At 42.7% G+C, this 26,108-nt stretch overlaps 1 protein-coding gene across 1 annotated transcript in view; it reads left to right on the forward strand.

Annotated features, from left to right (window-relative positions):
* ITPR1 (inositol 1,4,5-trisphosphate receptor type 1) overlaps positions 1-26,108 on the forward strand; it is a 382,998-nt gene that overhangs the window by 229,703 nt on the left and 127,187 nt on the right. Inside the window, exons 39-41 of the mRNA XM_049862511.1 lie at positions 373-484; positions 21,857-21,989; positions 24,415-24,605. Of these exons, the coding sequence (XP_049718468.1) occupies positions 373-484; positions 21,857-21,989; positions 24,415-24,605 (436 nt within the window). The remainder of the gene's footprint in view (positions 1-372; positions 485-21,856; positions 21,990-24,414; positions 24,606-26,108) is intronic.

Genomic DNA, 26,108 nt, shown 5'->3' on the forward strand with positions numbered 1-26,108 from the left:
GAGGTTTTTTTAGACCGCTGGCATATAGCCATTTCCCCAGCAATCCTTAGTGGATAAATAGCTGTGCTTCGTAAGTGAGCAGGTTTGACTGGCCCTCTGTCTCCCTCCTGTCCGTGGAACTTCTCCATTGTACGTGGCGGACCTCTGCCCAGTAGGCATGATTGCTGCTACTGGCCAGCAGGTGTCGCTATTGAGATGCCGTCACTCACAGGGTAGCCTCTGTTCCGTGAATGCTCTGAAGTATGTTTAACCTGGGAGCCCTGAATCATTATCTGTTCATTAACTGACTAGTTACCATAAGTCACTTGTGCAGTTTTTTACAAATGTAAAGACAGTTTCAGGGATGTAATCCATGGTTTTCCCCCGACTCAGGTTAATAAAGCATACTAAACAGCTGCTAGAAGAGAATGAGGAGAAACTCTGCATTAAAGTGCTGCAGACCCTCAGAGAGATGATGACCAAAGATAGAGGCTATGGAGAAAAGGTACTGCTTTTTATTTGCAAGTGAAAACCAGGTTTTACTATTAAATTGAGGAGGGGGTGGGGGGTTAAGAATCCACCTTAGCTGAGCTATTACAATATTGAAGAGGGGTTAACTTTTTTTTTTTTTAAGCTCTTTATCCTGCCCCTAAAAGTAGCTAAATTAAAAGTAGCTAAATTCTTTGAAAGTCAAATATACTCTTAGTCCTCTCTTATAGGTTGCTTGCCACAAAATCTGATGCCAGAGAAATAGTAATAAGATTTTTCATCTATTTAAATTCCCGATGAAAACACAAATGCCTCTTGTATAGGAAAGTAAGCATTCCTAAGCTTTGGGTTCCAACAGAACATACCTGTGGGTTTAGTAGCTTCTGCTCTCGGGTGAGACGTTGCACAATCCTTCTTGTGTGTCCAGAAACTCCCTCCAGTTCTAACTGGAATTAAGGCAGGCTGACACGTAACCTTTTCTGACTGATATTGTGAAATGCGCATCCCTGTGACCTGATATTTCTCAGCTTGTGCAGTGAGCAAGGATGTGCAGAGACCTCCCTGACACCGCAGACTGGGTAACAGTGGGACAAAAGCAATCCCATGGCCTCACCTGTCTGCTCCCAGTAAAAACTCACGGGCCTGCAACAGAGAATTGGAGTTCAAATCTCACCAGTTTTCATCTGAATATAAGAATTATTTCTCAGGCATTTTTTAGCAATAACTTCTGAGTAGGTAAATACATAGAGATCACTGACTTATCTAAATACCCAGTGACTCATTTATTCATCTCTATGATGAAGCCTTGATAATTAAATCACAGCTTTCCTTATCAAAATGGGTGGTGACTACCAGATTATTGCAAGTATGAAAGTGTGCAGAAGCCTTTCTTTTACCCTAAGTAGTATCTCTCATAAGTATCAGAGCAATTTAGCTTAGGAAGACCTTTGGATAAGAAAAATCAGAAAAGTACACAATCCTTATTGCAGTACATATTCCTCCACTGTCCCCAGTTCACAAGGTTTTAAATGTTACTTTTCTCATTTGGGTATATAAATTAAAAGATGAATAAATGTTGGCTAATTAGAAAACCAGTTTCTGTAATTTAATAGGAGGAAATCTGCCAGAAGAGATTTTATACATGTAAATAATACAAGCTAAGAATGCCGGTACAGGTGAAAAGCAATGAGATGACCTTTTCATATAAACACAGGTATAGATAGGCACTCCACAGGTCTTTAAAAAAAAAAGAAAAAAAGAGGCCGGGGGAGATACTGCTTATTGAAGAGTAGGCACCAAGCAAATAAATACAACCATTTATTTTATAAAATCTTTATTTTTCTTAAAGTGAGCTTTAAGAAATGTTTTTAAACTATGATTCTAGTTACAGAAATTCACTGTTCCTAATAAAATAAAATCTACCAAAGGGGCCTTTATCAGATGAATGACTATACTTGCCTCTGTGGAACATAAAAGCTGATTTTAAAATATGGAGATCATCATTTTCTCTTCCTGAGACTATCTGCTCTTTTCTATAACCAAGGCATTTAAAATGAACTTCAATGAGGGGCATTCTTTTCGTGTCTACCCCACATCCAGTGAATGTTACAAATTAGTGTGAAAACATTATATATTCATTTCCCTTAAGCATTCTCTTTGTAAGATGTAAAGTAGAATTGTTAGGAGTTTGTTGAGACTCTGTTGCTTGGCAGATGAGGGCTTTAGGGTCTTAGGGACCTCTGGGAAAGTATGCTTCCACATTCCCTTTCCCAACCTATAATGCCAACTAAGAAAACATTGTCATAGAAGTGTTGTAACCTTGCCTGTTATAAAACACATGGAGAATGACAGACACTGGGCACGTAAGAGGGCCGTAACTGGAGATGATATGAACGAGTAAATGATCAAGGCTTAGAATTGTTTCTGGAGCCCTCACTCAAGTCCCATTTCAGCTGGTGAAGAAATTAGTCACACCCAAGCAGCGAGCTTGGAGGAAAGATGGTATTTCTTTCCAGTCTGGTTGGGGCTGTCATCTCTCTTCATGAAAGTTGAAATATTATAGGCAAGTAATGAGAACTGCCGCATAGCCAAGGAAGACATTGTAGGGAGCCATGTTAACCAGCAGCTCCAATACCTAAAGCAAATACTAGCCGTGGACCTGGCCCGATGCTTTGATTGTTGGAAAATGCTAGCTAACCATTCACATTAGTTGAAATTTTAAAAAGAGGGAGAGAAACTAAACGATTTCTATTTCTCCCACTCTGGCACTTGGTATAAACTTTGTCCTGTTTCACGAAGACTTTGAAGATGGCTTCTGATGTCCCCATTTGACTGAAGAAGCATGACGTACAGGAGAAGCCAACTTCCTCAAGGGTGGAAATAACCCAGAGCCAAGGAATGAATTTTTCTCAGGCAAACCAGTTGGCTTGAATCCATAAAATAAATGAGGTATTCTTCGGGCCAGGTGCCGAGGACACAGGGCAGGTGTCCCGATTTTCCTATCAAGTTGCCACTAACGTGGGACTTGTCCTATGACTCACACCTCCTGGGGGTGTCCGAGATTGTTCCCTGACCTCTCTTAAGTCTTCATTGTCACAGAATCTGATCCTGAGGGAGCTCTAGCATCACCTCATCCAGCCCTTGCTCTGTGTCCAAGAGAGCGGAAGTACCTGCCCAGGTCACACAGGAAGTAAAGACTAGACTGACTAGGTCAAGGCTAGGCCAAGATTAAATCTAGACTAGAGCCCAGGTTTCCTGAATCCAGGTGCAGTGTCATCTCCAGCCTTACCCCAGGTGGTATCCACCCTGTGTGGGGGCCATGTTTTCTTGTCATTTTTCTAATCTGTAATCCTTCAAGGCAATGAACCTAGGTGCCTTTACTCATCTCTTCTTTTTTCATTCAACATTTCAGATTTAGTCAGTGTCATCGGTGAAAAAGAAAATTGACATGATTCTTTAGTAGCCAGTTCAAAAAAGTTGGTATCCTTGTCTGGGTCTACTTGCCTGAAAAAAAAAAAAAAAAGGCTACCGCAAACTATCACCCATATTAGCAAATTGACTAATACATTACAGAGTCACTGTAAGACAGACTTACACTTTTTAAATGTCATTTACACCCACTAATTTCCTAGAGTACATTTTAAATAATAGTGATAACATTTATTGAGCTCTTGGTATGTGCCAGTCACCATTCTAAGCACAGCCCATACCTTAGATCAGCCTTAGAAATAGAGAATCACTATTGTTAACTATTTTATACATGAGGGTACACATGTAGAGAGGCTCAGAGAGGTTCAGAAACTTTCCTGGGGTCACACAGCTAATAACAAAGTGGCCAGAAATTCAAACCCAGGCCTGTAAAAAACCCTTTGCCATCAAGTTGATTCTGATTCATAGCGACCCTATAGGACAGAGTAGAACTGCCTCACGGAATTTCCAAGGCTGTAATCTTTGCGGAAGCAGACTGCCACATCTTTCTCTCCGTGAAGCAGCTGGTGGGTTCAAACCACCAACCTTTCAGTTAGTGGCTGAGTGCTTAACCACTGCGCCACCAGGGGTCCTCCCAAACTCAGGCGGATAGTCTGATTCTAGAGTTCTTTCTCTTCCCCACTGCATACTAAGTGGATAGGTTGGCACCCGTTTGGGCGTTTTGAAGTCCTCCTTCAAGTTTAATATGGGTCAGTTGTGTTACATGATTATATAAACATCAGAGTAATGGCCCTGAAAGCCCGAAATACAGCAGAATTTACACATCTAGCCTTCATCTCAGTTCTGATTTCTCACCCAGTTGAAAACATCCCCCAATGGATGTCAAAAGTTATGATTGTCCCAAGGTCATCCAAAGACTGTAGCTTTGATTGGCCCCATCCAGAGGCACCAGACTGGTCCACTCTTCTTAGTCCATGGGCCTGACAGGTGCCTGTCCAAAAACTGTCACAAGTCATGGTGAGGGTGGGGCTGTTTGAAGAAGATCGTCACAGATACTTAATCATGATGATTTAAGGATAAAATTATCTTTAGTATGTGTCTACAAAAGGGTCAACAATGTATATTCTTCTCAGAGAGGGGTAAATATGCAATAAAGAAGTATTAAAAAATTGTCACTAAAATATCTGTGAAGTACAGTTTTGTACGATGCTTATAGCCTCCGTTCTGCCCTATGTATTCACAGTTAATAAACTCTGAAATTGTATCAGGGCTTTACAAACACCTGTGAGTACAGTGCCAACTAAACTCTGTTTTTAATTTACAGATTAGATCACGTCTGTGTTTTAAAAAAAAAAAAACTAGTTAGCTAAACGTCCCTAAAATTTAATGTGAACCTCTCCATAACCCGTAGAAAAGCTTTAAGCCCCTACACCCTACTTGAAAAGGGAGCATAGTTATTTTATGTAGTCTACTATAGGTTTTAAGGTCCCTGGGTGGCACAAGCAGTTTGCAATTGACTACTAACCTAAAAGGCTGGCGATTTGAGCCCACACGGTGGTGTCGTGTAAGAAAGGCCTGTGATCTTCCTTACATCCAGGAAAACCCAGTGGAGCAGTTCTCCTCTGTAACACATGGGGTTGCCATGAGCTGGAATTGACTCAATGGCAACAGATTTTGTTTTATTTTTTTACTGTAGGCTTTATATTAAACTCCTGTTGCTTTACTATTAGTCAAAGAGCTTTGGAAAGAAATTCAGAGGTCAAGAATTCATGTAAAAAGATAATTCAGGATTTACTTAAAATCCATTTTCCCTTCTGAATAGTTTTCGCTGTTTTAGTACTAGAGAGTTTATGACCTCAGGTAGTGTCAGGGTTTTCATTTCATACAAATTGTCAGTCCCCTGTTAATTACCAGTGCATCTATTTTCCAGGTGAAGATTAGTTTTCCTGATAGAGACATAAATTTGCAAAATGTACTAGATATTAAAGACATATAATAAAAATCAGTTGAGGATCATCCATCTACCCATAAACAAACATAGTTGTGATAGTTCTAGTTTGTTGTTCTTGGACTTGAAGCTAGTAAATCCCTTTACTTGTTACTAATCCCATAATGGCCCAAGAGCAGGCACTAACCGTCCTGGGGGAAGAATGTTGTTTCCTTTCATTATCAACAGCATTAAGATTGGGAGTTTTTAGTTTTGGGATAGGGTTGCTTTGAGTCAGAATTGATTGACTCAGTGGCACACAACAAGAACAAAAGTCTAGGTATGTGTCAGTCTTACTACTTTCTGATGTTGAACCTGCTTCGGATTTAGCCCAACTGCAGGGTATTCTGGATCTCAGACTACCACTGAATCATAAAATAAGATGAAAATAAGAATTCTCTTTGAAGCTCAGCTGGCCCTACTCCAGTCCTTTAGTTTTCCCTGCCTGCCCTATTCTAAAAAAAAGATGGTCCTTGATTAGGGGCTTTGCCCTTGCTCACAGCTCAGTTGAGTTTAAGTTTTCATGCCTATGAAAGAGCCCGAGGGCGCAGTGCTGGGCCCTGGGTTAAGGGCTCTGTGAGGTTTGGTGTCTAGCATGTGAGCCAAGCGTGGCCACATCCTGCCTGTTTGTTCTACCACAGAACATGCTCTCAGCAGATGCCACCGTGCTCGGTGGCAGTGTCCAAAATGCACGAACCCTTTAAGGAGATGGTCACCATTTAACAATGCTTTAACCTGAAAGAGTCAAGAATCGTAATTCATATACAAAGTTTCTGACATTTGGCCGGCTCATAGCTTTCTTCCTAACCTTTCCTTCTTTTTCTCCCCTCTTTTTTCTCTTCCAGCTAATTGCAATTGATGAATTGGATAATGCTGAGGTCCTAATTTAGTTTTTATTCTTAATGTCCCATGGTGGTGTGCCCATGACACTCTTCCAGTTAGCACTGTGATCTGTCCTCTGGTCTCCGCAGCGTCTAGTGTTTGACTTTGTCTAGTGTGCCTTCTGGGAGTCGTGTCTGTGTTAGCATTTCCCATGAGTTTGTTTGCCATTTGTCTTTCAAGATCCCATCTGAGTTGAGATAAAGATTTTCTAACTGTGATAAGATTTCAGTCAGCCACTGTCTAGAATCTGAACTGAATTTGTGGTTGTCACTGGTCATAGCTCTGCAATTCAACTTGGTTATTATCATAAAGAACTTTCCTATTGGTATGTAAAGCATCCTACATGGGAAAAGAAACAACTGCATTAGACTAACTGCATTGTCTAGTACAAAACTGCTACCTTCTTTGTGCTGTATGTAGAAACACACTGAGTGCAAGGGGTCATAATAAACCTTTGTCAACGTGCGTTGTGAATTCCAAAGTGCTAGATGAGACTTCCAGCTACAGGCCCGCCTGTGGGTTTGGGAATGTACTTCATCCATGGCTTCTCTTCTAGGAAATCTATCTGTAGATCCATAAATTGAAATGTAATCCCATGGTTTCTATTCTTATGTCTCAAATTAGTTTCACTTACCTAGAATTTTCTGGTCTACTCCTTCAGATTTCTCTTCCTTCTTTTGGTAGACCAACTAGTAATAGCACCTTATTTTGAGTGGGATACAGTGACCAGATAGGACAGCATGTCTAATATTAATCTGCCACCGTAACATCGGAAATACGAAGAAATGGTTTAGATATACCTAAGGAGAGTTTGAGCCACAGAATTAAAATGGAAAGAAAATTGAGTGGTTATGAATTTGGTCAGGATTGGGGCTCAGAAAGGTTTCACGACTGGCCCTAGCTCACACAGCTTGATAGTGGCTAAACCAGGACTAACACGTGGCCAACTCAGCTCCTGGTGTACTTGTTCTAGCACAGCAAATTCTGCAAACAAGGAATTTTTCTTATATTAGTTAGACATGAACAGGTGAAGCAGTCATGACTTCTTCTGATAGAAGATGACAACAACAAAGACTGACTTTATTGTTTGGCTACAGTGCTCTTTGCTTTTTTCCTGTTTAGCTGTCCCTATTCTGGGTTCTTTGCATTCCAGAAGAATGTACTATACTGAATTTGTTATGTTGGCACCCTTTTCTGTCTAGAGTGTAAATGCCTCCCTGATTTAAATTTTTCCTCTGAAATATTGAGGTTGAATTTCTCTTTGCTTAAGTGCAAATTAAGTCAGGAGAGGAAAACCTCTCCTAATCAGAAAGGAGTCTGCAGTGTTATTAATACACTGTTTTGCACCATAGTAATCAGTTGATGTGTTTGCTTGCTCAAGATAGAACTTGGGTCTCCTGGCTGGGAGTTTATTGCTCGCTTATGGAAAGATTCCACAGTTGGAGCAGGTGTGTTTATAATTATACTCTAGGAAATAGAATACTGTCTGTTTATAAAAGAAGAATGTTCTGGCAGCCACTTAGATTCTTTGAAAATTCCCTGAGGAAGCAACTGTCGATCCCCTCTTCATCGTTACCCCATGGCAACTGCCAGAGCCCTGGGACACCAAAACCCTGTCCCTCGTCCCTCAGGCTGTTGGAACCGGCCCTCTCAGCAGAGGTGCTTAACTGCCCTTTATCACTGATGGCTGTTCTGGAAAGCACACAGCTTCTGTGGCGTCCTCCCCACCAAGCCTGTTGTCGGTGTGTGTTCTTGGAATCCAGCAGCCCACAGCTGGAGTTCTGCAGAAGCTGAACGAGTTAATGCTGGCCCAGGGCACAGGCAAGACCTCACACCTACATCGTTGGTAACATTCCGGATGGGTAGGAGCTCCTAAGACAGTGCCGGGCGTCTCTGGTGACCCTGAGATCCTCTGATGGAAGAAGGGCCACTGCCCATTGACGATGAAGGCCAGTGGGCATCCCAAGAGAGCAGCTGTGCCGTGAACGACTCGGAAGACGAAGCACGGCGCCTTCTCAGCCCTTGTCGGTGCTCTGAGAAAACAGGGTGAAAAGAGGACAGAGCCAGAGATTCCCTGCAAGCAAAGTGCTTGCTCTGGAGCCTACCCAGCTGTCTTCCACAGTGAAATTGCTTCTGAAACCAGGAAGAGGAGAGATTTTGGCAAATAAAGAGGCAGCGTCTCCATCCTTACCTCCTGGATTTACCTTTTCCTTTATAGGGGGAACAGATGGGAAGGAGGACAAAAGAAATCTACTTGCATTAGTGTCCCTTCAGCTCAGTCTTAAGTTTATAGCTTGATGAATTGTTATATACGCAAACAGCCTATGTAGCCGCCACCCACACCAAGATACAGAGCATTTCCATCACCCCAGAAAGTTGCCTTATCCACCCATTTTTGGCTTCAAGCTGGCAGTGGTTGAGCGTCTGTTACATTTCAGGCATGGTGCTCAGGGCTCTGGATGCACTGGTAGTGCCATTCTGGAGCTTACAGTTTTGTGGGGGAGATGGACAGTGATACAAATTAGTGTAAAGTGACAGTCATGAAAAGTGTTAGAAGGGAGACGTGCACGGAGCGTAGGAGACTTTATCTAACTTGGGAGGTCAGAAAACTCAGCAGCATCAACAGGCGATACTGAGTCCCTCTTCTAAACTGTGTAGTCCCTGGGTGGTACAGTGGTTAACATGCTTAGCTGCTGACCAAAAGTTTGGAGGTTCGAATCCATGCAGAGGTACCTCAGAAGAAAGGCCTGACTATCTATGTCTGAAAAAAAAAGAGCACAGTTCTATCCTGACACACATGGGGTTGCCATGAGTCTGAATCATTGGGAACTGGTTTTCTAAACTATAAAGTGTTATGCTAATAAAAGGGATGGTTTTGAAGGAAGACTCAAACTGAGGTAGGGGGTGGGAGTCCCCCTAGGTTTTGTGTATGCGTGTTTGGAAAGGAAAGTTGTGTTTAAAAAGTGTGTGCTGTAGTTCAGAGGACGTGCTTTATTTCTACATATTTGAGATGAGATCCCCATTTAATCACTGTTACTTGGAACCCTGAAATCTCCATTATTAGTAGTGTCAGCTACCAGCTTTGCCTTCCTACATTGCAACAAAAAAAAGCCAGACCGACGTTACCAGTTGTTCAGGGTGACTTTGCCTGCCTGTATTGAATCCTCAACTTCTCCCATTTGGAGCTGCTTCTACAAGAAGAGGGTGCACCTGGCAGGGAGCTTTCTGAAACCCACAGGGGAAAAGGGGCTAGTGGGTGCCTGAAGAGAAACACAAGAATTATACCATTTCACCTTCAGGGGGCGTTCTCATGACGTCCAACCCAGGCTAGAGGTGTCCTACTTTTCTACTTTGCTGCGAACTGCTGGGTTGGGCACCTGCCAACATTCAGGCAGCAGTTACATAAGAGCTTTTTTTTCCTGGAATTTAGGCTCACTGCTGATGTGTGACCTTCAGCAGTAATTGCCAATAAATGCAGTGGGGCTGTTTACTGTTAGACACTGGCAACCACAGAGCAAGCTCAACACAGAGCAGACAGAAGCAATTGCAGAGTTTGTGGAGGGATTTTTTTTTTTAAATACTGAGATTATTCCATAATAACTGAAGCCGCCTAATTTAGTCAAGCCAGAATGCGTTTTTTTAAAAAATGAGTTTCACTACTGAGTTCAGATGAACTTGTTCTGTCAAATATAGGTGAAATTATATCATTGGGATGAAATCATTTTTACTTCTCGTTTTGTTTCTAAAAACAAACGTGGTTAGTACAGGGCATTGTGTTAGCAAATGTGGAAATTTCAAATTGTTCTGCTAAAATGCTAGATAATTTCTGTGTTAGCTCCATTCCTTTAAAGCTTTCTGTTTTCTTAATCTGGGTTTTCAAAGGTTGAGGAAGGATAGGGCCCAGCAAATGTATTTGCAAGCCCATTCACTGTTTGTATATTTCCCTCCTCTGAGGTTATGAGTGGGTGTAAAGGCACTGAAGACCGATCCAGGGGGATTGGAAATAACAAATTCCCTTTAATATGCTGATTACGAGATCTATGATATAATTACATTTCTTTAACTAATTCAACTTCTGCCAGAGGTGGTCCGTGGAAGGTGACCTCTGATTTCAAAGGAACATTCTAGAAGCCTAGGGGTAGTAGAGGGATTAATGTAGTAGAAGCTCATCCCTTGGTAAAATGTTAAGCTACATTATGTATTGGAAGTGGGTTATATTTGTACTATGTATGCATGTACTTAGGAGTCCCTGGGTGGCATAAATGGTTAAGCATGCAGCTATCTACTGAAAGGTTGGAGGTTCGAGTCCACCCAGAGGTACCTTGGAAGAAAGGCCTGGTGATCTGCTTTCAAAAGGTGACAGTCATGAAAACTCTATGGAGTACAGTTATATTTTGCAACACGTGGGGTCACCATGAGTCAGAATCACCTCCCCAGCAACAGTTTTTCTGGTGTGTACTTAGTTACTACTAGAGTATCATAGTTACGATGCACTGATTTGTGACTTGAGATTCAGTGTGCACTTCTATCTCAAAGCCAGTCATCTGCAGTTTTTTGTATTGAGTTAGATTTTGCTGGCCTTGGCTTAAAGCACTGGGAATATCAAAGAGTAGATACGAAGAAGCAATAGTTGGTTTCTAAGTTTGAAACTAGGCAACGTCAGATCCTTGTTAATCACACGTTGGCTTGGGAGCCTTCGCCTTGATTGGAGGTGTCAGCGCAGGAACACAGGGACTAATCCCAGGACTCAGGCGGGAGAATACAAGACTTGTAAAATCCACGAACTCAAAACATTCTCCCTTAATATGTGATGAAGGAGGGCTTCGCCTTTCATGTAAGAAAATATATATATTTTGACGAACAAAATAATAATAGAACTGCATCAAAAAGCTCGACTCATTCATTTACTAAACATTGTCTTGCTTGGGATACTATGTAGTTATCGTCTTATTTGAATACATCTAAAGCTTATATATATACTTACATCTTTCAAAATTGCAACATACTGCCATCAGATAACCTTATTCTCAAGGAAATAGAGCTAAACTCTTCATTGGGGAACACTCTAGTATAGACTGTTGGTGGTTTTATCAAATTATATACCAGGCATGGTTTGGTCTTTTCCATGCCTGAGACTATTTTGTGTCCTAGCAGGTTGTATTATTTAGGGAACTTGCTTGTTCAATATTATAATATAAAGCTTACCAAAAATATACAAGGCATTACTTGATGTTTTATCTGGAAGGAATCCTAAAGAACGTCTGCTCATTCTCCTTGAAGAGTGGGTCAGGCAGTAGGATCCCAGAGAGGTTCAGGGACTGGCTCTGGGTTGCACAAGAGCCAGTGCCAGGACCTGGACGAGCCCTGGCTGGTGATGTCCCTCCAGGCTCTTGGTTTTTCCCTTCTGTTCCATAAATGGATAGCATTAAGAATTGTCCTTCTAGGTAGATAGTGAAGCACAAAGCACTCTCTGTTGTCTCAAAAGAGTTTGTGAAATTTTCACGAAAAAAAAAAAAAATACAGTTAATTAGTTTAATTCTCATGTTTAAAATGGAATTAATTTTAAAGCAAGCATAACAGCAGTTTGGGGAGGAAGTCGGGTATTAGGGCAATGTTAGAAATATCAGAAATCACTCATCTCAGGGTGGTTAAGAAATACAAATATGTACATGTACACAATCCTCATGGCCATTCTGAGAATTCAAGATGCTTCTCTGGACAAGGAGATCTCAGGCGAGAGAATTCATAATAGTAATAAAAAGACACTCCAGTTCCAGTTACATCGTCATTTCCTTTAGCTTTCATTCTGATTGTGGCTGTATGAGTTCTCATAGTAAATTCGTGCCTGTGATCCTTTTGTTCTAGTCACATAGGATCCACACAAAGGCTGTGTTAGTGAGAGTGTGGCCAGTGCAAGTGATAGAAGCTACTACTTTTCTCATCTATATCTCTGGCTGCTCCAAAGTGCTGGGGCAGTTGCTTTAAATCTGCTTTTTTGTCTGTAGTGGAAAAGAGCTACAGCTGCTAACCAAAAGGTCTAGCAGTTCGAATCCACCAGGCACTCCTTGGAAACCAAATGGGGCAGTTCTACTCTGTCCTGTAGGGTCACTATGAGTCGCAATCGACTCGATGGCAACAGGTTTTGTTTTGTTTTTTTATACCCTGTATTATATAATCTTTGTGTATACATACACAAAGAAGCTCAATTTTTCTTTTCCTTACCTCACTTAAGCCCTTTCTAGCACTGTATGCCTCCCCGCTCATCACAGGAAGCCCAGCTTGTAGTCTTGCCGAGACGAGTGGGGTTGGACTGGTGTATGAAAGGCCTCCTGTCTCAAATGGAGCGAGCAATCCTAAATTTATGCCTCATTTTCTACAGCGAATAAACTTAATTTTTGTGATTAAAGAAATTTCCCATATCCTCGCTTCATTCTAGAAAAAAAAGTGAGAAATCATTACATTATACATAATAACAGTTTTATATTCAGAACTTCTTTTCCCATCTTGGTGATCAAACCACCAAAAGGTGGTGTTGACCTGGGTTGAGACCCCACCTAATCTCCCAGCCACAGGCTTCCCAGGCTTTCCACACCTGCCCTGGCTCGCAGCCAACCACAAAGTCCTGGTCTCAGGCAGGTGGTGCTGGTCGCCGAGGCACTGTTGAAGGAGGCCAAGGTCACCCAGCTGCTGCGTGAGCCTTGGCTTCATTCCCGGGGCCTAGCGTTTACCCCTGAACAGGCAACCACGCTGCGGGTGCGTGACTTTGTCCAGGGCGAAAGGGTGGGGTCTGGTGGTTTGGTCCGACATCAGTTCCCTGTTCCACGCGCTTATGCTTTGGAGGACGGCTGAAGAACAATAGGCTTGTTGTTGGTCATCCCTTTTTTCAGCCTCCACATGCACCCTCTCAAATCACTTGTATTTCCTTCTGAGGCATCTCTTCTCTCCTGTCAACCAACCAGTTACCATTGAGTCAGCTCTGACTCAGACTCGTGGTGACCCCATGTGTGTCAGAGTAGAACTGTGCTCCGTAAGGTTTTCAGTGGCTGATTTGGGGGATGTAGATTGCCAGGCCTTTCTTCTGAGGCACCTCTGAGTGGACTTGAACCTCAACCTTTGGGTTAGCAGCCAAGCACATTAACCACCCAAGGACTCTCCTCTCTCTTATAGGGGATGGAAATAAACTGGGCAGTGAACGGTGGAGGGAGGTGTCTGTGTGGTTTGGCAGCAGTGGGGCCGGGGAACCCAGCCCCTGAAGTTCCTGACGGTAATGCATGCATGGGACAATAACCAGTAAAGTGGCCGTGCACAGGGGCCTCCTGCTCTTCTCCCAGAGACACTAGAGGGGAGTCTGCTTCATCCTCTGAGCTCAAGTCAGAGCCTCCAGCCTTACCCTCTGATGCAAGGACCGGATGTGCAACAAGGAAGATGCCGGAGAAGGCACAGACCTGCAAGAGAAGACAAGCTTTGGGCCCCTGGGGCTGCCAAACTTTACAAGTCCCCACAGTCACCTTCATAGGGGAATGCACCTAAGACCCTCTTGTCATCCTCTGCTCCTTCCCCACCGCCCCCCGCCCCGTGCTCTCCTTGGTTTTTGCCACATTGTTTTTCATTTCTCTGTTGACCAACAAAACACAGATGTACGCTGATTCTTCTCTGGAGGTCTTTTTTAAAGACATATTTCCGTCTTGGTTAGTGGTAGATTTTTCTTGCCTTATTTTAAATGTGTTTCCCCATCTCAGGCTAACCTTCCAGCACAACCACATTTCAGTTTAATTTAAAAGAGAAAGCATCTTCTCATCTCCATTGCTGAAGCCCACTTTGGTGGGTGATACAGCAGGCCACCTCATCCTTGATCTTCCCTCCAGTGTTGTGTCTTTGTGTCTCTGGACTTCTCTGTGGCTCACCAGTCACAAGTGCCACGACTAACGTGCTTCGTTTTACTCCCAACCAGCTGCCACAAGCTCCGGACGCGGAGAACTCCACAGAGGTGTGTTGCTCACCTGTATTTGTTGGGCCAGCAAATACAGGTGCTTCTAAGTTGTCCTGGTTGAGTGTCTGAACTGTCATGGTAAAATGTCTATCCTGGTGGTGCGTGTAGGATGGAGCCTCTAGCCAGGATGGAGGCTGATCATAACTGCACTTATCAGCTAGAATTCAACCAGTGTCCCTTCCCATGAAAGCGTGCAAAGCTTTCACACAAGATTGCTTGTCTCAGGCTTGAAATGTTCAGCTGATAAATTCTGGAATGTTAAGAGCTTTCTAGTTCAGTGGTGAAGTTCTCACCCTCTATGCAGGAAACCCGAGTTCAATTACCGGCTGGTGCACCTCATGCACGCACGGTCACCGCTCATTGGTCACTGGAGGCTTGTATGTTGCTATGATGCTGAACGGGTTTCAGTGGAGCTTCCAGACTAAGACAGACTAGGAAGAAAGGCCTGGCTATCACCTTCCAAAAAATCAGCCAATGAAAGCCCTATGGATCACAACGGTCTGATCTGCCCGGGTGGCACAAGACCAGACAGCGTTTATTTCTGTTCTGACCTCCATGAGTCGGGGGCGGATTTGACAGCTGCTAACAACAACAAGACAATTCTCGTTATTATACAAGATAAATCTGGGTCTTGTGTAGAGATGACAATTTTGAAGTTCTAGATATTAATTTATAGTTGGGGGGGAAAGCTGCTAATAAAGTTGTAGTTTCATGACATACCCTTTCTGTTCTTCCTATCACTAAGCAAACTTGCTAAATGAGGGGCTAGAATTTACTAAGGTATATAGAGTCCTAGCGGAACCCTGGTGGCATAGTGGTTAAGTGCTACGGCTGCTAACCAAAAGGTCAGCAGTTCAAATCCGCCAGGCGCTCCTTGGAAACTCTATGGGGGCAGTTCTACTCTGTCCTATAGGGTCGCTATGAGTCAGAATCGACTCGATGGCACTGGGTTTGGTTTTGGTATAGAGTCCTAGAGATGCTCCCTAGGGAAGAGGCCTGCTTCCAAGTATCCATGTTTACGTTCAGAAATTGTTTGAAAATCACAGTAGTGAAAGCTGGAATGAAGTGTCTTTTATTGGAAAGAAATCTGTGGAAGATCTTACAATGAAACACGAGCATAGTCTCAGATAGCAAAGTTGCAGTGTGGATGTTTTGGAATGATCAGTCTCTGATATTATAACCAGAGCTCTTCATTGTTAGCGGCTTTGATTAGAATGCTGATGGGCTGGGAAAGCGTGGTGGCCCGGTGTATGTTTCTGCTCGGAAGCGTGTGTATTGATGTCCTTCTGCATGTGCTGTGCAGTAATGCATGTCTGACTCATAGAGACCTGTCTGGGTGAGTCTTGCATCATAACCCCTTTTGGGTTAAAGTAAAGTGTGTAGAACTTGCCTGTCATTATCTTCGTAAGAAAAAATGTTGGAAGAAGTCATATGCCTGCTCGTTTTAAACAGGGCACTAGGGGAGGGGGCAGGGGACAAAAATTTTTTTATCCAAAGCAAATGGGGAATCCCTAGGTGGTAAAAATGGTTAGCATTACTTGGCTGCTAGCCAAAAGGTTAGCAGTTCAAATCCACCCAGAGGTACCTCAGAAGAAAGGCCTGGCAATCTGGTTCCGAAAAAGCAGCGATTGAAAATGCTATGGAGCACAGTTCTACCCTGACACACATGGAGATCGCCATGAGTCAGCGTTGACTCGCTAGTTTTAAAGAAATTGAGCAGTAGTATTTGTCTGGGAAACAAAAACCAAAAGGCCTGTGCTTCCTTTGTGTAACTCGTCGTAACCTAGCTCTCGATGTGTTTTACCTGTGGTTGATGCTGAAGATGGAGTGTCTCTCTAGTGTCATACCTAAAATGGAATTTCTACATGCCTAGCAGGAGCTTGAACCAAGTCCACCACTGAGGCAGCTGGAAGACCATAAAAGGGTACGTAGTCTGGAGTATCGGGCCGATGATCCTGACACCTCCCTCAGCCACACACTGTGATTTAAAGACAGCTTTTTTGGGTTGGTGATATTGTGAAAGCATTAACTGGCTCAGGACCAATCACAGTCATTTATGTAAATGAAACTATCTGGAAATTCCACTTGATATTTACCCAATGAGAAAACCATGCCCAGCCCATCTCTAAATAGTGACCTCTGAAGCTTTTTATGTCCTCCTTTCTTGTCCATGGTGGCTTTCTATTTATGCAAAATAAAATTCTTTTTTCTTTAAGTAACTGATGATCATTATAGATAATTTGTGTTTAAAAAAAGACAGAAAAGTGTAACGAAAAAATATTCACAGTTACACTACCCAGCCATAAAGGTTGCTAACGTTTTGGTGTTTCCTTCTGCCCACTTTTCTACAGGCACAGGCACATGTGCCAACAATACACATTCACTCATTGTCACTGGGATTATGCTAAGTATACAGTTTTTGCACCCTGCTTTTTTTCATGTAATATATCAGAGCATTTTCTTTGAAAGTGTTTGAAAGTGAACAGCTGCCTAAAGTTCCATAAATTAGCTAGTGGTTTGTAATTTTTTTCCTTTGACAAAGAAATGAACAAATGTGTGTGTCTTTGGATAGATTCCTAGAAGGGGAATCCCTCGGCCGAAGGGTAGGTACTTTCTTAAGGGGCTGATTTTACGTTGCTAAGCCATTTTCTGGAAGCGTTACAGACATACAGCCACATGCTAACCAATGCTGATTTTCGTGTTTACCTATTTTTGGAGGATCACCAGATGTCCTGATTTTCTGAGAGCTTATCATATGTCAATTACTGTACTAAGACTTTTACATATGTTGATTCATCAATTATTAATTTATTATTAAGGCATGAACTTCATCCCATTCCACAGATAAGGAAACTGAGACTCAGGTTAAGCTCCTTAGCCGAGGCCACGTGGCTAGAAAACCTACAGTCATTGTGAATACTGCCTTGGAATTGTGGCTGACGTAGTCCTGGAGTATTTACAACTGGGCTCTGGTGCATCTGCGTACACCACCATATTCCAAATCCTTCCTATTCTCTTGCTCCAGTGGTGGAATAAACATTGTGATTTCTCAGACTAGCCATAGCTTCCAGGAAGGGGGCAGGTAGGCAGAATTCAGGGCCTGGCGCTCCAGCCCTTCCCAGCAACATGCTGTAGCTCCTACCATTCATTGACCAAGTGCACTTTGCATTCATGTGTTTTTCACCCTTGCCTACCCTTTAAGAATTATCCTAGGTCTTAGAAGTAGCTGGTAAAGGGTCGCACCCATCTCTCAAAGCCCTGTGCTCTCAGAGGACATGGCATTGAGTGCTGAGCTTTGGGGTTAGAAATGGATTCAAGTCTCTACTTCCCAGACACTAGCCGTGTGATTTGGGGCACACTAAGCACAGTATTTAGCCTCTCTGTGCCTCAGTCTCCACTTCTGTAAAATGGGGATGATGACATTGCCCATCCCCTCAGGCTGTGTACTGAGATGTGCATGTAAAGCACTTAGCACAGTGGCTGGGACATCATAAGGGATAGCTATTGTAGTCACCTTACAGGGTGAAACATTTAGGTGATGTTATAGACAACAGGAGTAGAAAAGGAAGGTATTTTTAAATTGAGGTGTTGAAGGCTCAGCACTCAGGGTAGAGGGCAGTTTTTCCTGAAGCATGGGATTTTTATATGCCTGGAACCTGGGAAGCCAAAAGGTCCCTTCCCTTGCCTCTCCTTTCTGTGTGGCAATATTCACTCCTGTGTGCCTTGTTCAATACTTGGCTATGTTCCCACACAGTTCATTAGCCACTCGTTGATAGGTATAAATGAAACTCGTGTTAGCGGAGTTGGAAGTTGGGAGCTTGGTTTCATTACTCTGCACCATAAATCTACCAGTTTTCACTGTTTTAACACGACATTTATTACAAACGAAACTTTATCTGACTTTTCTCAGTCATAGGTAATAAAGTGTGTGAGATTTCTTACTGAGACAAACTACCTGATATTTATTTGCATTACCATAGGTGTAAACTGCTGGAAAAAAACAAACAAACTAGTATTTATTATTTCTTTTAAAGCGTTGTACAGCCAAATATTGGAGCTGAAGAAGTGACGTGATTTGGGAAGTCTTTTTTTTTTTTTTTTTTCCTTTTCTGCAATCAGATTTCTCAGCCTGGTACATTGGGAATAGCGTAGTGCTATTGAGTAATTTATATCAAGATGATTAGGAAGGCTTTTCTTTACAGGTTTTAATTTTTTCTAAATTAAACCACTGGCTCAGGAAGGCAGAATTTTCCTTGAACCGCAGTCTTCACAGTAGGGATTTTGTATATCTTTTGATAATGCTTATCCATTTTCTCGTTCTTTCTCCTTTTATCTAATATTCTCGGTCTTTATTTCACAAAGGGGACAAATCTCATCTGTTTAAAAGAGGGGGAAAAAGAACAAATCCCACTTGCTCTTTGTTTTGGGGGTCTTTTTTTTCTCACAGTTTTTTTTTTTTTTTTGGTAGAGAGAAGGTGAGGTGAATATGTGCCAAGAACCTCGGACTTAAGAGGGGAAAAAATAAAAGTTTGTTGGACAGAATGTGCAAATGTTTGTTTCCCCCCCCCCCCATAATGAACACATTTCGTGATATTCTCTTATGGGGGAAAAATGTATCATTCGATGCATCCGTTGCTATGGTAACCGCAAGGGTTTTTCTGTTGAAGGAAAGGCAGAATGGTAATGTGAGATCCCTTTGTAACTTCGGTTTGGCATCTAGGCTGCATAAATGTGAAGTTCCTCTTCCTGAATTCCACGTGCTCACTCGTGGCATGTGCTTCTTTCTTTATCTCCCGCTCACTTGATTGCAAACTCCCAGGCTCTTGATGTTTACCCTCCAAACCACTAGGATTAAAAAAACACAACCACTAGGAGCCAAAATCTAACCTTAGCACTCTGGCCCTCAGTAGAATTGTGGGACAAAGGCTACAGTTGAGACTGGCCACAGTTATACTGCCTTTAACTTGACCATCCACCCCAGGGATCTCCCATACTCTTTTGCACTGGCTAGGTTGGGTGTCGTTGTGGCTGGAGCTCACAGCTTCAGCCCAGCCAACCACCTCTCAACAACAGTCTTGTGGTGCCAAGGCACACGCTGTTAGAGAATTAAGATGGTTTACTGCCAACCATTCATATTGTTGAAACTCAGAGCCTGTGTCTTATTGAAAGTAAATCAAATAGGTGCCTCATATTTAAAAAAGAAAATCAGGCCCCTGGATAGTGCCAATGGTTTGTGCTCCACTCCTCACCTAAAGGTTGGCAATTCAAACCCACCCAGCAAAGAAACCAACGTGTGGAAGAAAGCCCTGGTGATCTGCTTCTGTGAAGATTACAGCCAGGAAGACCCTGTGGAGCTCAGCTCTGCTCTGTAACACACGGGGTCACCATGAGTTGGAGTCAGCTCAATGGCAGCTGGTGTTTTCTCTTTTTCAATTCAACATGGAGGTATCTTTTTTTTTTTTTTTTTTGCCCTTTCTTTCTTAGTAAGCTTCCTTGAAAATTTCTTTGAAACTCTAGCTTCTCTTATAAAGCTAGCCTTTTAAATCACAATGTTCCCAGTGACTGCTTCGGAGGGTGGTAATGTGTTTGTGCTGGTGCCTGAGACGCACGAATACCGGTAAAGTTCTGTCTTCTTAGTGAAATGTGGGATTCTGAGCCATTAAGCAGCTTGCATAAAAAGTACTCAAAACGTTACCAGTAACTCTGCCGTTTGAAGCACTATTGGAAGTTCGATTTTACAGTTGGCCGAGGTGGGAAACGAATTTCACAAGCTAATAGACATGCCCTCCTTTGGTGAACTGCAGTGAGAGACAAATTTATGAATGGAATAGAAAATTGAGATTTTTGTTTGCTGAACTTTTATTTAAAAATCAGTCTATCCTTCCTTCCCTCTTCCCTGCTTACTCCATCCCAATTCGCCCTTGGGGTCCTTGACCAACAGTGACAGTTAGCAACTGAAATAAAGTTGGCAATGTAGCCATGGGACTTAGACACTGACTTGAGGTCCTTCTCATGAGTTTTCTACCCCTGTCATTTCTTCTGGTCCCCTGCCCCAGTCAGGCTCCCCTCCACCTTCCCACCACTCCCAGGGCACCCTCTTCCTCCTGTCTGCCCCCTCTTGTTTTGGCAAACACCTCACTTGAAGTCTCCAGGCCTATTCTTGGAGCTTATTAACAAATCACTTCAAATTCTACTGACTCATGTTACAGTTGCTGGGCTCTTCAAAAAGACTTGGGAGTCTCTATTTTAGAGACCTGCTATCTTCCAGCACCTCTCGTCTCTGCTAGACTTCTCACTTACCTCTCTTAATGATGCATCAGAGGAACTCCGTGCCTTATGATTTTGTCCCTGGGAAATAGGCCGGTGGGAACTCACGCAGCCTTTGACTTTTACAGCTTTTGACTGTAGTCTGACATACAGACTGGGAGGAGTCCCTGGGTGGTGCAGATGGTTAATGTGCTCACTGCTAACCGAAAGGTTGGCAGTTTGAGTCCACCCAGAGGCACATCGGAAGAAAGGCCTGGTGATCTACTTCTGAAAAATAAGCCACTGAAAACCCTACGGAGTAGGTTCTACTCTGACGCACGTGGGGTTCCCGTGAGTTGGAGTCGACCTGATGGCACCTGATGCCGAGCTGGTGGGTGGTCTGGGAATCCCTTAGAGACGTGGCTGAAAGAGCTAAGAAGAAATCCTGCATCTCTGTGCTGGCTTGCCAGTGGCCCCTAGGACTAGTGAGAAAATTAATCTTTTATTTATTTTTTCAATGAGAGTTCTGGGAGATAGTTATTATATCCACTCTGCAGGCTTCCTTTGATATTCATACTTTTTACACTTTTTTTATTATGGCAAAGTTCAAGTATGTACACAAGAAGTCAGAAAAGTTTTGAGAACTCCCACTAATAACCCAGCTTCAACAACTATAAGTCATACCTGGTCTTGTCTCATTTATACCCCTGCCCATTTCTCCTTCCGTATTATTTCAGAGCAAATCCCGCACATAGTATCATTTCATTTGTGATATTTATTTTTTGATTGACAAATCTGCCACTAATTCATTTCCTATAGCACTTTTTTTTTTTAGCATTTGACCCATTGACTATTTCTTTAAGAAAGGATTGTTTCTAGCTTATTATAACATAATACTCTATTATTCTGATATCTTCATATTTTCCTAGGACCTTGGGAATAAACACCTGGAGTAACATTTTTATATTGCTGTGTGGAAGCTGACCTGTAAAATTTTCAGTTTGTCTAAATTTTATTGGCTTACCCCAAAGGGATTTGTGCTTTGTTTTGTTTTTGTTATTGTTAGTTGCCCTTCAAAATTAATGTTCTATCTTTATCCCTATGTGAGAGAGTACTTCAGATACGCAATATTCTAGAATTGCTGCTCTAAGAAAAAAAAACCATGATCTGGTTCCCTGAGAAAATATTGAAGAAGTTAACTTCAGAGTTTCCAAATGCTTTTATTAATAATTTATTTTTTTTCCCTGAGTGAAACCAGACCAATTATAACTGAGTACCCCTGAGTTTTTTGAAGATTAGTTGCTCAGTTATGCATTAAATTCAGAACCTGATTTCATTATCCTGTTTGAATTAAGGGTGAGGCGCTCAGGCAAATTTTGGTCAACCGTTACTATGGAAACGTCAGACCTTCGGGAAGAAGAGAGAGCCTTACCAGCTTTGGCAATGGCCCGCTGTCACCGGGAGGACCCAGCAAACCTGGGGGAGGAGGTAGGCTGTGCCGCGTGCTAATTAGCTGCACGGGTGAGTCGCAGGTGTCACGTGAGAGCTGCATGTGTCTGCAGAACAGGTTGAGACTCTTTTAACATAAAAATTTAGGTGGCAGGTGTAATTTTTAGCAATTTGTTTTGTCTTTGGTCTGCCATCAAATTGATGTCTAAAAACAATTCCCTACCAAATAACATTTCCCCACTGTTAAGATATTGGCTAAATCTTTTGCCCCTTTTCCCATGCAGTGGCCCTTTTGGCACTATCTGAATGACTTGATTTTATTCATATTTTTTTGTAGTCATGGGGACTCTGGTTTTCCCATAAAACGATGATGATGTTGGCAGTGAGGATGGTGAAAAAACTACCATTTGTTATGTATTAGTACTTATACTGGGTGCCAGGTGCTTTCCCAAATGCGTTGCATCCTTTATCTCATTTTGTCCTCCAAGTTACCCACTATATGGTACTGTTAATATCCCAGGGACTCTCTGTGTGATACGAATGCTCAGCTGCTCGCCAAAAGGTTGGAGGTTCAAGTCCACCCAGAGGCACCTTGGAAGAAAGGCCTGGTGATCTACTGAAAAAACCAGCTATTGAAAACCTCCATGGAGTACAGTTCTACTCTGACACACATGGGGTTGCCATGAGTCAGAAATGACTCGACAGCAACTTCTTTTTACTGTTATAAAAATAACAAAATGAAGCTTGTTAGAGGCTAGTCCATGGTTTGAACTTGGTATATCTAATTCCAAAGCCCATGCTGTATGCTTCCCCAAACTTGTATGGGAGTTTACACACACACAGAAGCCTTGTACAGAACTGCTTAAAACAAATCGTTAAAGGTGTTCCAAAATATTTTAAGCACAATTATAGGTAAAAATTGCAAAAACCTTGAGCTACGCTGTGGGTCTTTCATAGTTTGGATTTTAAGGTGGACCACTAGCCAGGCACAATTAGCATGGTACTCAAAGCGCAAATGTGAGTTGTCTAATTCCCTATGTTACAATGATGACAGTTGGGCAGCTTCAGGACCTTGGTGGGTTCTATAGGTAGCACAAAAATACTCAGTTAGTGTTTAATAAATTTGTCCTAGCAACTTCTAGGGAGGGACCTTGGATGTATCAGCAGATAACAACTTTCAGTGTAGCTTCTCAGTTCGTGAACTGTGCAGGCTTCAGGGAAGATGCAGCTCTGAGGGTGTCCCAGAGACAGGGCCACCTCAGCTCTTTGGCCAAAACTCCCCAGAGAGTCTCATTCAGAAGTTCCTCAAACAACATCACTCAATGGATATGTGAGGCCTTTGGGAGGTGTCAGGTGGGGAACTTGGAAACGCATTAAAGACGTATTCTGCTTCAGGAAGCTATGGACGAGAAGATAGGCAGCCCACTCTCTACCTTGTGCTATGAACCTAAGGGCAGAGTTGAGGGTGTGCAGCATAAGGGAGGTGGCATATGAACTGAGCTCTGCAGGGAAGACTGATTGATGAGTTGTTCACTTTATGCAGTTGAACAGTCCCCCTCCCCTTGTATGCAAATGTTCCAGTTATTGCCAGCGATAATACAAGCAAGTTCTTAAATATGTAGTTTCAAAGCACAGTCAGAACCCATTCCACTAAATGCCATAGGCCCTCTCTGCTTATGTATACTCATCTTAAGCTCAGTGAGGATGCACTTCCCTATCCCCAGCTCTTACCTCCATATAGCAAGCTCTGAGTAAATGTTTGCTGAATGAATGAATGAACAGATAAGTTATGTGAAAGGATGAGTTTACGCTAGGATGAGTTTGTTAGAAAGTAGCCTGAAATTAGATATAGGCTGTGCTTTTATAGGACCATTCTATGGAGTGTTTAAGTTTGATTTGTCTCTTAAACTCAAATCGGTTCTTAATAATTCTGTCCCCAAACCAAAACCAAACCCATTGCTGTTGAGTCGATTCCAACTCATAGCAACCCTATAGGACAGGGTGGAACTGCCCCATAGGGTTTTCAAGAAGTGGTAGTGGATTCAAACTGCCAACCTTTTGGTTAGTGCCAAATGTTTAACCACTGTGCAACCAAGGCTCCAACTCTGCCCCAAGGCAGTGTATTTTAAAGTAAGGGGGAGTCTTGGCTGGATGGCTTTAACTCCCCCCCTGGAAATGACTCATTCTTCCTTCATCCTGCCTGCCTGAGTTCAAATACCATCTCTGCTACTTTCAAGCTGTGCGTCCTTGGGGAAGTGACTTCATCTTTGAGTGTTTTCCTATTTATCAGATGTAGTTAATAATGAGTACTTTTCTTGTGGGGTTGTGAAGAGGGTTAAAAAAGGTAATACAGGTAAAGTGTTTAATGCATAAGGCATTAGTACATAATAAGTATGCAGTGAATGTTAGCTGCTCTGATAAAAAAAAAAATAGTGGTTAATAAAAGCAATGTTCCACCTTCTAGGAGGAGGATCCGGATCCGGCTCTGTGAGCAGGGGTGAAATGAGCCTGGCTGAGGTTCAGTGCCACCTCGACAAGGAGGGGGCCTCCAATCTGGTCATCGACCTCATAATGAATGCGTCCAGTGACCGAGTGTTCCATGAAAGCATTCTCCTGGCCATTGCCCTCCTGGAAGGAGGCAACACCACCATACAGGTAGGGAGGCAGCGTGACCATTGGCTTGGCATCCCTGCTGAGTGGGAAGAGAATCTGTTCTGAGCCAGATACCTGGGTGGTGCCGAGACTCTTCCACAAGAGAGTGTGTATTCCAAGTGCGTGAGGTTACCCGAGATTCCACTGTTCAGAAAAACGAATTCTGTTGATATCTTGCTGTAATCATCCCGCCATAATTTGGATTTGGTTCCAAAGCATAAGTTACATTTGAAAACTGATGAAATGATGAGAATATGTGAAGGAAATTGGCCCAGGGTCTGGGGCATAGGAGGTACCCATAAGTGTTTGTTGAATGAATGACTCAATGAAATATATTTACAGTTTCAACCTGAGATCAGAGGATAACCAGAAAGGAGTTTGGACTGTATGTGCTACTTACAACATTTAATTTTTAAATCTATAGACACTGCAACTGTTGCTCCCTATAAATTTCCTCCGCCTTTAAACTGCAAAGGTCAATAAAATGTAACTAGTGTGAAGTGATAAGGAACAATCCAGGCTAAGCCAGTCAAAGATGAGTAGATGGTGTGTATGATAACACACACACACACACACAAACACACTAGTAACAGCTTTAATGAAATAAAATTTACATACCATAAAATTCACCCTTTTTTGACTTGACATTATATTCTTATCCTTCAATTTCAACTGAAAGAGTGGATTAATGAAGTCTTGGTTCTTCGTACAAATTGGGAAAGGGCATTCTTCCTGTGGGTAGCTGCAGCCCTGGGCCAGGGCATCTGGCTTGGCAAGAGAAGCCCAGGTTGGATGTCAGCCGCCCCTCACTCCTCCATCCAGGTGCCCTTGCACCTTGCACAACTTGGACAGCCACCGGCATGGCCCTTTCTTCTCTCCCTCCCATCCCCACTTGCCCCAACACACACTCTTGAAGTTCACTGTTACACAGTGTACTCAATTAAATTTTGTGATAATGAGTTAGTCACCTGTGCCAATGACAAAGTCCAGTGCTTGTTTGACTTGTCACATGGGCACAAGAACTGTAACCTGTTGGAATTACTATTGGGTTTTGTCACGTGGGAGTCTAACCAGGAGAGTGGTGGGTCCTGTGGTCCTTCTCAGCATTAGGATGTTGCCAAACCACAGCTATATTCCTGGCGACTGGATCCATGGGGTGGCATGGAAGCAGCTCTGAGACACTCCTTGCTATCGACCCACATATGGATTTAGATCAATTGAACTAAATGTTTATTGTGCATTTTCTGTGTACATGGTGCTATACTACGGTCTACAGAGCAATGCTTTCCAGATTCCAAAATCAGTCAGTCTATGAGAATTTTCTCCAGGCATATCCAAGTGTAAAAAACTGGTTTAATGTGGTGAGTTTTTCATAAACCATATGTGTTCAGCTTTAACGACCATCTAACCATTTTCCTGAGATTATAGCCTCTTCAGTTTTTTTTTTAACCTCCAGCATCTTTTATTGAGGAGCCCTGGTAAAACAGTGGTTAAGTCTTGGCTGCT

This window comes from Elephas maximus, chromosome 20, assembly GCF_024166365.1.
Source record: "Elephas maximus indicus isolate mEleMax1 chromosome 20, mEleMax1 primary haplotype, whole genome shotgun sequence".
NCBI lineage: Eukaryota > Metazoa > Chordata > Mammalia > Proboscidea > Elephantidae > Elephas > Elephas maximus.